Genomic DNA, 14,013 nt, shown 5'->3' with positions numbered 1-14,013 from the left:
TCATAAGATAATGTTCATGTGAGCAAAACTCTCAGCTCTGTGTGCAACCCTAATCATCTAAAATGAAACCCACTAACCAAAAGAGGCTTCACCTCTGAGCTATGTATAACTTTTTAAAGAGAACTTTTAAACACATTTGTCCACACACAGTCAACCACGCACAACAGGAATTGATATAATCAGATCATTTTACAAGATAATCACGTTAGACTATTCTTGCTATATTTTCACTTTTTTTCTTTTTATTTGCTTAAAGGCTCAATACAGCAGGATACATATTGATGCAAAACTATTTCAATATGTTTGAAGACTCAAAGTATGAAAAAGAGAACCACGCATTGTTTGTCTTTGTTTTCCTTGCTCAGGGGATATTTTGTTAGGTGAAACAGACCTTGGACCAAATCCATTTGGGACACTTGCCATCTCTGGTTTAGATTCTATGCACTGTCCTTACAGGCTTTCCAGTTTGTAAAAGGTCCCCTCTTATGAAAATTTTAATTTGTGAGACTATTTAACGTTAATACGTGTTCCCCTAGCCTGTCTATGGTCCTGCAGTGGCTAGAAATGACAAAATGTATAGTGCTTTGGCCATTCTGATTTGCCGTTCACGGATTGTCTCCCCTTATGACATCATAAGGAGAAAGGTTACCTCCCGTTTCTCATGCTTTTTCTGCCGAGAGAATTTCCCACCCCTCCAAGGCTGAATTTTGGAAAGAGACGTCAGATACAGTATCAGGGGACCAACAAGACCGATATAAAAGCATAATAGGGGACCTTTAACACTGAACATCCTATCTTCTAGACACTTTGCAATGGCCTTTTATCTCTTGTATGTTCCTTGAGATAGTGTGCATTGATAAATTGGTGTTGTTTAGTATGCTTGGTGCCAGTTTGAACATTGTGCACCCCATGCACATGATCAAGAGCTTCATTTTACTTGCTGATCAAGTGGAAAATACAGACATGGAACATACTGGCACATGCTATCAAGTGGCCCCATTTAATACATTTGTAATTGGTCTGAAATACACAAGCACAATGGCAGAATCCCCAAACCTGCTTTGAGCACCAAGGTCTTTAATCAAGGCCCAGATGGTCGCCATAAAGTTTCAGCAGTTTAATGCCACAATCGAAAGAGCCCCTGTGTGGTTTATCTGTTAGCTGTTTGCATGGTGTACGTTCAGCACAAAGAATAATGGCCAATCAAAAGTGCACAAAACGAGAAAAAGAATAAATAGGGCACAGCAATATTACAGTGTTATGTTTCGTTATAGTTTGAGGAAGTTTGCACACTCGAACCACAGACGCAGATTCCCAACATTAGGAAAATATTTTACCTTTACACTTTTTATGATAGCTCCATTTTTTAAAATGGGCCAATTATTAAAAACAGCCATATAATGGTCCTCGTTTGTCCATGTTGTGCAAAGGTTACCAAGAATGAGTGCTGACATCCAGCGCAACTGAGGCTCATTTCCTGGGTTTGGTGCATGGAGGACACATTCGCGACTCACTTCCCACCGCTAGTCTTCTTCCAGGAACAAATTATTGTGGTCTGGCGCCAGATACATTGATTTTGACTTCTTTTGGCGGCTGCTTGATTGGTTAGTGTTAGGATCCCCAACTAAGGACAGGTATGAAGCGATGCTGTTCCTCACACCATAACTCACCCCGTCGTTGTAGTTCGTGCTCAGCAGCTGTGACCTGAAACACACGAGACAAAACCATTGCTATTATCATTTTTGACATAATTACGTAGGAGAGTATCCTTCTTGGTTTTTTTTTTTTATGAACACTAAACCGCATAAACAGGAATGGACTGAGGATCGGTAATAAAAAGGTAGGCAACCCCACACTGATTCACATTAAATTCCTGTTCAGCTAGATTTATAAAAGTCGGTATTCCATGGCTTAAGGAAAACATTGTACCCTCTTTCACACTTTTTTCTAGTTCCATGCACTGAAAAAAGAAAACACTGGCTCAAAAAGTTAAGCAATCTGTCACATCTAACGTTTTAGAATTGCTGTAATGTGAATAAACCAAACAATTTAGCATAAATTCTACAGCTTAGTTTGAAACAATTTTATTAACTACCATAATGAGAATTACTTTTTTCAGTGTAGTTCAATTGAGACAATTATTAAAAAAGGGCAGAAGCACAAAGTGCATAGCTGGGCAGGGTCGAGATGTGTCAACACATGTCTGACCAACTGTGAACACATGGTAATTCTGCAGTGCATGCACACATTACAGGGAGACACCATCTTTTATCATACCTGTTGACGTTTTTCCACTCAAAGTTGCGGCGCATCACCACTGGTGGGGGCACCTGGGACCCCGAGCTGAGGTTGGCGTTGGACATTGCCAAGCAGGGGGCGGTCAGTAAACAACACAGGCCATCAGGAGTGTCTGTATGAGCACATACACACATGTAAGTGAACACACACTCACCTATATATCAGGGTTTAAAATATAACAAATTAATCACCTATTTCGCTATGGGTTCATTATGATTAATCAACCAGAGAAAAAATATTGTAACGCATAAAGAGGCATATGTCATATGGTTCACTGCATTTTTGGGGTAGGCCATCTGAACCAGCTCTCCTGCTATGAAACCTAAACTGGTTTCCTGTGATTGCCGATGTTAAAGGTCCCATGACGTGAAAATTTCACTTTGTGAGATAATTTTACAAAATATCACGAGTTCCTCCAGCCTGCAGTATGGTCCTGCAGCTAGAAATGGCGGTCGATGTAAAGAGTGTTTTGGTCATACTGCTTCACTGTCCAGAGAGTGGCAGCTCAGACGGTCGGATCTGGAATTTGTCCCCTTATGACGTCATAAGGGGAAAAGGTTACCTCCCATTTCTCATGCTTTTTCCACCCAAAGAACTTCCAGCCCCTCCCCTAAAACTGAAGAAACAGTGGGTTAATTTTCTTTTTTCTGATAAAACGCTACTTCCTGTCTGTGGCAAACATTGCGGTTGGTGGATGGTGATGATGATGTCATTTCCCCAAATGCCCGCTCAACTTCAATAGGCCGTTCTCCTCCTAGTCCCGCCTCTCTCCTTCTCATTTGCATTTAAAGCTACAGACCACAAAACGGCGCGTCCTGATGAAGTCTTATTGTGGGACTGGATCAAAGTGGACATAGTTCTGCAACAAGGCTGAATTTACCAAAGAGACCGATATATGGGGTGGTAGTAGCCTAGTGGGTAACACACTCGCCTATGAACCAGAAGACCCAGGTTCAAATCCCACTTACTACCATTGTGTCCCTGAGCAAGACTTTTAACCCTAAGCTGCTCCAGGGGGGGACTGTCCCTGTAACTACTGATTGTAAGTCGCTCTGGATAAGGGCGCCTGATAAATGCCGTAAATTTAAATGTAAATATAAGGCAAAAAAAAAAATAATGTCAGGGGACCTTTAAGTTCAAAACACAAACTCATGCCTTCAAGGCGTTGAATGGACCCAGGTGCTCCTCTCATAAAAGAAGAGCAAGACATCCATACAGACTCTTTTCAGTCCATTCCCATCCTCAAACAACGATTAAAGATGCACCTCTTCATGGAGCATCTGCTGGACTAGATACAACTAACTTGACAGTGGCCCTAACAATGCTAATTACAGACACAAAAGGTGATCATAACCTTCACCACGGCAGTGGTTTTGGTTAAATGTAGTGAAAAATTAATCACCTGAGTAGTGGTTCACCAAATCCTCAAGACACTGGAAGGTGAGTCTAGGGGAGATGTAGTACCAGCTGTTGGCCAAGCGGAAGATTTTATAATGCTTGACCGACCTGTGTCTGACTGAGAGAGAGTAGACCCCTGCAGAGTCATCCAGAAGTCAAGGGTGAGATCATTGAAGCTGCTTAAAATTATGCCTTAAACACCATTATTACTACAAGTTGTTGGTGTGTTTGCAGCAGCTCTCTGACCTCTCTCCTTTGAGCTCTCTCTGATCATAAATGACCCAACGGGGTTGACTGGCAGTTGAAGGAGCTCCTCGGCTTTCTTTCTCTCCACTCCCTCAAACAGCCACCTGAAATGTTTTTGGGACACAATTGCCACTCAGACATAGGTGATGTTGTAAATGACTGTGGTAGCGCGAAATGGCTGTTGATAAATGGAATATCTGCCAAAATTTTGAGAGACCAGTTATCAGCAACAATTAGTATTGAGTTCCAATTGAATGATGTGTCCACTAATGCAAGCCTGTTACTTTAAATGGTTTTTTGACTGGTTAGAAAACGCTTTTGCAGTGATTTTAGTACGGCCTTCTGAAAACCAGATCATCTGCAGATGTGGGCTCGACTGCATCATTATTTCTTACTGTATGTGCCTATTTCTTATTGATTTGGTAATACTTCTATTCAAACTCATTTAGTGTTTTTGATTATGGAAAAAAAAGGAAATGTGTAAATGACCCTAATCCTCCGATCACTGGTGTAGCACAAAATATTTCTTTTACTTCCACTAAAAACTTGTCATAATTATATGCAGTTCAGTAGTCTTTTGTGTGTTTGGTTTATGCCAGTAATACAATGTAATGAATGGCTTTCCTACCCATGGTAGACCTTTGCAACATAGATGCTTGGGATGTAGTTGTCCTGTCCAGTTATGGTGGAACGTACTTTCCACCAGGCTCCTTCCCTGAACAATGCAGTAACATATGTTTGCGGGTGAACATGGAATTCACTGCCAGAATCCCACATACTGATATTGCTACGTAATTCTTGTAAACCATCACCGGGACATCTGATATCACTTCACTTTTCTCTGACCTTTGGTACACTGAAAAAAAAGAAAACTTTCCCAAAAATTGAAGTAATCTGTCACTCCTTATATTTTAATGTTAATAAACCAAACAATCCTGCTGTCAGTAGAGTTGTATTAGAGTAAAAAAAACGAATTTACAGTTCAAAAGGCCATCCCGCTCCGCGCGACTAGAACAGAAGTAAATGACTTCAACTTTCACAACCCCAACTTTCCCCCTGCAAAGGTCATTCAGTGTCAAAAATCATTCAGTGCCAACGATTTCAAAACTGAGCTGATGAGGCACTTACTCAGACAGACCCTTGAGTTTCTCCCCCATCCTGAAGATGGGCTCACTGATGTCCGGGGAAGGGTAGTCGACCAGCACTACAAGAGTGTCGTCTGTTGGTGTACAAAAGTCATGCAAAGTCATGCTGTTTTATGAGCATTGACCAGAATGAACACAACACTTTACACAAATCCACCGTTGTACTACCCTTAAGTAATAAATGTTTTATCCAAATGTATTATATAAATGTAACTATCCATTAAATTTAACATAATTCAGTGTGTTAGTGTGAGTAACACATTATTGCCTACCCTTGATTGTGCAATTGCTTATAATATTCAGTAATAATTTGTTGCATGGTTTATCATTTCTGCAGATTTAATAAGCAGAAGATGGACATATGGAAAAATGACACTTTTTTTTACTTGGTGTCATCTTAACAGGGTGTTGCTTGCTAACCCAAAAACATCTTAAAAATCCTCCATATGATGAACGTGAAAATGAGCTGATAGGAAATTGTTGTCGAATTGGTTGATGTTGTTAATGTTTTAATACAAAATGACTGCATGTCTGCATTCAACGTCAGGTTATGTTGGTCATGTTTTATTTTTACCTTTAAATCCTTCCTGTAAATACTTTAAATATCACAGATGACACCAAGGTAGAAGGTTGAAGATGCACAGAGTAGAAGTCTTATCTAAAATTGCTCTAGTAAGTGAAAAGACATCGCCAAGGCCATGGGTGCAACAAAGCCCACATCGGCCAGCCTCTGCAGCGTATTAGTTGAGCCAAAGGGCTTACCCTTCAACATGGCATCACTTTCGGCGGGCACTGCTTCGTCCACAGGCTTCAAGCTCTTCGTGTTGCCCATGTCAGCGCTTCGAGCGTCTCAGCTGTGCAAAGAGCAGGGCGGCGCCGCCGTGGTCATGCTAACACCAGGCTTCCCATTTGAGTAGTGTGGAAGAAGGTCTGTGAGCTCTCGCTGTTGCCTCAGCGCCGCTTTGGTAACTTCCTACAAGCGTCTCGGGCGTTATCTCGAGCAGGGCTCGCTCAGCAGAATGCAGAAGTTGTGGGGTGGCTCTGTCTACCACAATTTTCCACTGGCCACCACTTGAGGAAGATTCTAAAAAATGACCCTTACTTATTCTAATCTATTCTATTCCATTCTTCTGTGTATATTTCACTTTTTCAAATACTTGTTGGTATCATTTATCCACCACTGTTGATGAAACCACCACAACTATCTTGTATGGAGAAGGTCACTCATCTAAGCTCATATGAGCTCTTTCATCTGTGTATATTTCAACCTATAGATGTAAATGTGCTTGTGGTTCGGCACAAAACTGCATTTATTTGTACCTGAACATCTTTTTTTTTTTTTTAATGTTATGAAGGATGCTTGTCAAAGTACCAACTTGTCACATGTCATGTGAACCCTCATCTCTCATGTCTGCGCCGCGTGGAAAAAAGCTGAGATAACGTGTGGCGATAGCTTATCGCCGTGATGATTAATTCCACTAACCAATCACACAATTTAGAAGCGGAACTGAAGTTCTCAAACATGTTTATATCAAGAATGCCGGCGCTTCCTCATTTCCACTTGCATCATGTTGCATTGAGCCGAGTTCGGTTCAGCTCTGACTTTTTATAAAAAAACGATTACTGTCTGAGCATTGCTACGATTTGATTGGGAGAAGGCAGACTATGCAAATGCAGGTCAGATGTCTATGGAGATTAAATGGGCCTGGAGGATCTCACAGTGTGAGAGGACTGGATCGGTGACAAACTGCAAAACTGTGAGACTTCACACCTAACCATGTTGATGCAATGAGGAAGAGATGTGCAAGAACATTGCGTTCCTTCTCCAGCCTAAATCTGTGAACAGAAAGAAACCATTTTGGGTCATTTTAAAAAATGCTTACACATCAAGAAATTTGATTTTTTTTAACTATAAGCCTCATATTTACATTTTAATTTTAGGGCATTTTTTGGACTTACCGTAGTGACAGGGACAGTCCCCCTGGAGACACTCAGGTTTAAGTGTCTTGCTCAGGGACACGATGGTAGTAAGTGGGTCTCGAACCTGTGACTTTCTGGTGTTCTGGTTCATAGGTGAGTGTCTATCCCACTAGGCTACTGCAAAAAAGTACATTAGGATTTTATTTAGCTGCTGAACTAATCCATGTAATCATTACAAATCTTCTTTTCATCGCCCTTTATGTTGGCCACAGCATATGTGCATTTTGGTAAAACGTTAACAACAAACATTTCAAACAAAAGTTCGCCTTTGTTGCGGCTTTAGACACGTTGAAGGCTCATATTTATGTTCCTGTGGGCATCACAGCTGGACAGAAAGTGACCCAACGCCACAATATATCCAGCCAGCCGCCTTTCTGTGGTTCGACTCACAGTAGATGCACTAGATTTCAGAATGCACTACAATGCAACTAGACATGTGCCAAATAAAGACATCTGCGCTGTTTTAAAACTGTCACGATACCAGCGTGGGACCAGAATGTAGGCGCGTGTTTGAAGAAACGAAGAAACTCGCCTATGAACCAGAAGACCCAGGTTCAAATCCCACTTACTACCATCGTGTCCCTGAGCAGGACACTTAACCCTGAGTGTCTCCAGGGGGGGACTGTCCCTGTAACTACTGATTGTAAGTCGCTCTTGATAAGGGAGTCTGGTAAATGCTGTAAATGTAAAGTGTAAGTTTCATCCGAACGAGAGCGGCGTGAGCTGCAACAACACACGGATGTTGTCGTTCACGTTCTAGGTGGAACTGGGGAAGGGACAGGATGAGAGGGAAGAGTTGAGAGGTGAGGAGATGAACAGGATCATTCTTTGAGGTGGAAAAGGGGCCGAGTCAAATTGATGAATGCCAATCAATGACTGAGCGGCTGGCAGTGGCCATCTTGCCAATTTATGGGAGTCACGTTGCTCCCGGTCACATGGATGGACTCATGTGACAAGAACAAGGTCTGGTTTCATTTCACTGAATTTTTGCATCTACATCTAGTCCAGTCAAGTCCAAAAACATGAAAATACAATGATGTTTGGAGAAATTATTGACTATTTAATAAACCTTTTCTGCAAAAGAGCAGTTTATCTAGTCAACAACGGGGCAAAATGATTGCCACTCTTGAAGAATACATTTAAAAAGACAAAATTAATTCACTTTTTTAAGGTTAAAATGTTTCTTGATGTTGCTTTAGGTCAAGTGTGAACTGTAGTCATGGCAACTGTGGTCATTTCCTGTTTCACAGAGTATGAATATGAGGTAATGCACATCAACATGGATTAAACCAAAGAGCTTGCAACTGCATAGGTCACAATGGGGGGGAAGAGGACACCATTTCAAATTCCATTAAATACCATAACATTATGGCCAATCTGGTTGCTTCTGCACTGTCCTATGGGTGAGGGTTCCAACAGGACAATGATCTAAAGGATTCATTGAAATCAGCAAATAATTGGTTCCGCTAGTAGCCTAACAGGTCAAAAGTCCCCCTGATTTGCTGGTCCATTGTTCGCGTTTATGGCGCTTCTGTTGCTTTCGGCTTTGTATTCAAGCGGCTACGGTACCTGAAAAGCATGCTTCGTGTTCACTGTTTCATTCCTGTGTAGATAAGTGCAGAATCCATACATCCATTTGTCTAGACAAAACGAGACAAACGGCAAAAGTTGCCAGTTCACCTGCAGGTGTTTGGACTGGGGACTCAACATTCTGGCCTGCTCTCACCACTTTATCATAAAAACAGATTACACTGAACAGCTCCCCCATTTATATACTCTAGCACATTAAAATAGAACTTTTTAAAACAAATGTGGTGAATGTGCAAATGTATCGAAAAATACAGCAAATAAAAATGCTTCAAAGTAAAATAGTGTTAGTGTAGTAATGTTTGCTCTGACTTTAATGTCTGCATTTAAGGCAAGGGTGCACAAACCTTTGCATGCATTTGAACATGTGTTATTTATTATTGCCCTCACAATCATACAAAAAAGTTTGTGAAACAAAACCAAAAACCAAAAATTACAAATTCTATTTATTCAGTTAGATATACCATATATCACATGTTGGATGGCAAAATTCAGCTCGAAAGATAAAATTCCTTGGACCCGGATGTGCTCCTAAAATGCTCTGCCTTCATTTGTCTGGTGTCCAAAGAGCAAAAAAAAAAAAAAAAAGTGTTGTAAACGCCACTTGCAATTTCTATCACTTCCTATATGGCCAACCACACTTCAAAGCACCCTCTGTGTCTCTAGCACTTTTGCAGAAATGTAGGTGAAGCCTCTCGGGTCCGATTTCCTGACTAAAACCGTACCTTTCTTGGACGGGCAGTGAAATTTCAGTTTGACCACACTTCTGTTTAGGAGCTGGTGTGGCTTCTCTGTTCCATTTAGATAGTGAGTGAGGTTAAAATTAGCGTGCCGTGAGCCTTCTCACTGCATAGGGCCTTTCAGCAAAAAAATATCTATTTATCTGTTTATCATGCACATATCTGTTTATTATGCACATCAAGCAGCAAACATGATTATTTTATAGGCACATTCTATGATTTTATTTGTCACATTCTCATCGGACTGCGTCTGAACTGAAAGCCAGAGTCTGTTAAAGTCATCAGACATAAGTATTCAGAATCTACAATGGCCAGAATTGCCCTTAAAAAAAAACAACAAAAAAAAAAACATTTCTAATATTAAAAAAAACACTGTTTACAATAGTGTAAGACTTTCATTAGAAAAGAATTGGATTCAATGTGAAACACTGGGTCCCTCCCAGTCTCACCTAAATTGAAATGACGCCGGTTCTCCTGCAGTCCCGGTGTGTATTGGCTATTTGAGCGGCTAAATGTTGTTAATGGCCACATGTGCTTGAAAGTTTATGCGTCCGCGCGTGCACCAGCAATCCCTGGATTCCCGGCAAAGCCCCACTGGAAACATTTAAAACGGCGAGAGCGAGAGTCAGAAGTGGAGTGGGGGGGGGTGACATCACATCACAAATTTCTCTGTCTCACCACAGCAGCCCTGTGACAGCCTGACACGCGGCGCCCTTCGTTGAAAGGGCCTCTGCAGGAGCACTGCGGTAACACATGGCAACTGTCTGGCTCACACTCACACACGCACGCACACACACACACACACACACACACACAAATAACAGAGCAAAGCGGCAGCCTCTGGTGAAACCTCACACGGACAGTGAGAATATGCAGAACCGTCTGCCTCGTTGGACAACATAGAAATAGAAAGCATCGCATTTCATTTACATTCACATTTCAATGCACAATGCAAAATACAGGCACGCGGGAGGAGACAAAAGACAAAAAAGACAAAAAAGAAGCACTATCAAACTCCAAAAGGAACAATTAATACATTACAAACCAGTTAATCATGTGGTTCTCACACAACGGTGCATGTACCATTGAGGTACCTAAAATGAAGTGATTGTCACTTGTGCTACACAGCAGCACAGCACACAGTGCACACAGTGAAACGTGTCCTCTGCATTTAACCCATCACCCTGAGTGAGCAGTGGGCACCATGACAGGCGCCCGGGGGGCAGTGTGTGGGGACGGCGCTTTTGCTCAGTGGTACCTCGGCGTATCGGGATTCGAACCGGCAACCTTCTGATTACGGGGCCGCTTCCTTAACCAGAAAATAAGGAATTGAACCAGCGACCTAAGGATTACAGGCAGTACAACTACAGTCCTCCGCTCTACCAGCTGAGCTATCAAAGGAACCTCTAGTTATGTGTGTTTAAATGCGGCATAGTTATTATTCTTACTATCCACAGTGTACTTCGGTTGATATCCTCAGTTAAAATGAATAAAATCCATAATTGTAATACAGTTGCCCCCTCTGTTAATTTGATTTCGATCAATTTGGTTTCGGACTGGATAAAGTATCTCCATGGCATAATTCTCCACACAGCAGCCTTTTTAAGTTTAAAGGAGTAATTTTTAGGGTGAAGCTCAAAGTGACATGATTTCTGATACTAACTCATATGTACAGCAAGAATCTGCTCAATTTATTGATTGTATTACATGAGTCACGTCTAGTAGGCTAAGTGAAGTTTAGCTATATTTCATAGATTAGCACCTCTGAGTGCATAAGAACATTTCCTCCTGACAAAAATCGTGGTTTTGTCATAGTTTTTGATGATTTAAACCATCTGGTTTGCCCTGTGTGAAACATCTCAACCAACTTTGCCATTTTAAGACCGTCCTGCTGTTTTGTTCTCGGTAGGATTCATACATTTGAACATTTTCAGCAGCATTCACATGTCAGACATAACAAGTAGGCTCAGCCAGTGAAAGTGGCCTAAATGCCAGGGAGCACCCCGTCATCTAGTGATGGCACCCAGGATAATGCCGGGCTTCTCAGTGGACAAAATAAACCGTGGGTGCAGGTGCCAGCCCCGCCCATAATGGCCGCTCTGTTTGTCACGGCCGAATCCCTCATTAACAGCTGCTTACCTTCACTTTTACAAGCTATAATAATCATTTCGCGGTGCTCTAGCACAACCACCCCACCCCACCCCACCTCTTATATACACAGTCAGTCTGTGCAAGCTGTTCTGCTGCAGTCAATGCACACAGAAGAGCGTTTATGCCAAAGTATGGCAAACTGAACCAAATGATGTTATTTCTGACCTTAAGATACTGATAAAAACACATTAAAGAGACCATTTGAAACACAAGGCTACCATTACTACTCAGTTTGTAGTTGGTCCTGGCTAAAAAGGAAGCAGAAAACCCATAATTCTAGTTTTTTTTTATCGGATAGATCCTGAGCACTGCTGGTACTTTAATATTAAACTATACTTATAGTGGATTCCTTCGATTGTCAAAGGAACGGAATCAAGTTCAAAAAGAAAATATGTCTTACATAACCTGCCTGTTCTTATTTGGGACTCCGGTTAAGTCGGGGATGGGAAAAAATGTGTCGGCCCAGTTTCCATTGGCTCAGCTGCAGAAGCATTCCGCTGTAAGGCATTGAATTTGTACATATTGCGTTGTAATAATACAGAATTGCTCTTTCTTTCGTCACCATGGACACAAGCGTGGATGCAGCCTGTGCGAATGCTTGTCTGAGGCGGCGTACTGGCGGTGGGCGAAATGAAAATAGCGTTCCGTCCCGACTCGCAGATGTGTATCAGCGTGTACGTCTAAAGCGCCTTTCGTGCGGGGAAAATATTAAACTTGTTAGTTTTGGTTTGACTTCCTGTGTGTGTTTTTTTTTTTTTTAATGTGTGTTTTTTGGACAGCTGAACCACCAGCAGATGTTAAAATCCGTCTGATCCCAGCGTGAGTTTTTTTTTTTTACGGTATATTCCCAAAAACGTTTGTCTAGTTCAAAGCATAGGCTAGTGTCTAAGAAGACGTGTGTCATTTCTTATTAAATCCGAGCTATAAAAAAAAAGTTGAATGAGAAGCAGGAAATCTCATTGCCTTTGTTTCTGTGAAAAGCCTCATGGCCGTGCTTAGTGCGGGCAGAAGAAAAAAGTAATCGGAGCCGATTCCGAACCAGCCTCGGACGCCGACATTGCCGTGAGGTAGCCTCCCAGTTTCTGGTTTTCATCATCCGTCCTCCCCAGCAGACAGGCCCTGTCCAGCTCAGTCTCGCCGTTCCCGCTCCACCTCTGCACAGCCGCGAGGACGGCCAACAGGAAGTAGACGGGGAAGAGGGTGCCGTTCTCTGTAAATACCCCATCTTGTATCTCGTTTTAATGCGGCCATCTTGCGTCCGTTCCCGCTCTTCGTTGTGACTTTGCTCCATCGTTGCCGCTCGCTGCTTTTTGCCTCATGCTGACCCTTTTTGTCTTTTTTTTGGATACTGATGCTACCAACGTCCCGCCTGCTTCCCGACACCGACTCTGCTCAGCCCTCTTGTACCTTCACCCACCTACGAAGACATCGCTCTCGCCTGCTCCATTTCACCACTCACAAGCAACGGTAAAAGTGAACTTCCATCGCCGCTGCGTAGTCCCTGCACGCCAGCTTCTGTTCTGCTGCAGCTCTGCAGGCCAGCGCTCCCTGTCCACCACTGCTCTTACGTCAGCCCAAGTGCCCACGTCCCTCGTCCCCCAGCCACTATGACATGAAATTGGGTTCAGCAACCATATTAATTATCCAGCTAATGCGCTGGTCAAAAATCTGCACTTCCCATTGCCAAAAGGAGGTGGCCTGGTTGCCATTTACGTTGGTCGATTCTCACTGAAGGCATCAAAACTATGAATGAACACATGTGGAGTTCTGTACTTAACAAAAAAAGGGGAAATAAGTGAAAACCTGTTTTATATTCTAGTTTCTTTGCTCTGGTTACTGCTTTGCACACTCTTGGCATTCTCTCAATGAGCTTCAAGAGGTCGTCACCTGAAATGGTTCTCCAACAGTCTTGAAGGAGTTCCCAGAGGTGTTTAGCACTTGTTGGGGTCCAGCTCACCCCAAACCATCTGGACTGGGTTCAGGTCCGGTGACTGTGTAGGCCAGGTCTCCACTTTTTTTGTTAAGTACATAACTCCACATGTGTTCATTCATAGTTTTGATGCCTTCAGTGAGAATCTACCAACGTAAATGGTCATGAACATAAAGAAAACACATTGAATGAGAAGGTCTGTCCAAACTTTTGGCCGGTACTGCATATTGAGCAATTCTCAAAGTGACTTAAAAAAATTTTAAAACGAAAGACATTCACAGGAGTTTCTAAACAAAAGAAAATGTTCCCTCACTCCCTGAAAGTGCGGCCATTAGCCAAACAAATAGACACCACAAGCATAGTGGCCCTAGTGCAGGCACTTAACCTGTCATTAGGATAAGGCATTAAAGTGACAGCGAGCTCACAGGGAGCGTGATAAACAGCCTCTGATATCACCAAGAATAAACCGGGCAGTATGCAGCCCTGTGTCTTCACTGACCTTTGGTGGGAACTCAAGATTTTTTGGATATAAAAGATC

The 14,013-nt window shown here is 42.3% G+C and overlaps 1 protein-coding gene across 1 annotated transcript; it reads right to left on the bottom strand.

The window, feature by feature from the left end:
• Positions 1 to 220: 220 nt before the first annotated feature.
• Positions 221 to 6,079, bottom strand: LOC114770056 (src-like-adapter). The gene is made up of 7 exons (XM_028963665.1): positions 5,850 to 6,079; positions 5,071 to 5,161; positions 4,571 to 4,657; positions 3,943 to 4,046; positions 3,701 to 3,832; positions 2,278 to 2,410; positions 221 to 1,704 (listed from the first exon to the last, which is right to left on the bottom strand). Exons 1-7 carry the CDS (start codon positions 5,917 to 5,919, stop codon positions 1,524 to 1,526), a joined length of 798 nt encoding a protein of 265 aa, XP_028819498.1. The 5' UTR covers positions 5,920 to 6,079; the 3' UTR covers positions 221 to 1,523.
• Between the last annotated feature and the right edge of the window lie 7,934 nt (positions 6,080 to 14,013).

Source organism: Denticeps clupeoides, chromosome 20 (assembly GCF_900700375.1).
Source record: "Denticeps clupeoides chromosome 20, fDenClu1.1, whole genome shotgun sequence".
In the NCBI taxonomy this organism is placed as follows: Eukaryota; Metazoa; Chordata; class Actinopteri; order Clupeiformes; family Denticipitidae; genus Denticeps; species Denticeps clupeoides.
The sequence above is the reverse complement of the archived record's forward strand: the minus strand, read 5'-3'. Positions and strand labels throughout refer to the sequence as shown.

Excerpts from the sequence above, each read along its gene's own strand:
- LOC114770056 (XM_028963665.1), bottom strand. The coding sequence starts at position 5,919 with ATGGGCAACACGAAGAGCTTGAAGCCTGTGGACGAAGCAGTGCCCGCC. Across the intron at positions 4,047-4,570 it reads GTTGCAAAGGTCTACCATGG|GTGGCTGTTTGAGGGAGTGG; the intron begins GTAGGAAAGCCA and ends AAAACATTTCAG. Across the intron at positions 1,705-2,277 it reads GAGTGGAAAAACGTCAACAG|GTCACAGCTGCTGAGCACGA; the intron begins GTATGATAAAAG and ends CGTGTGTTTCAG.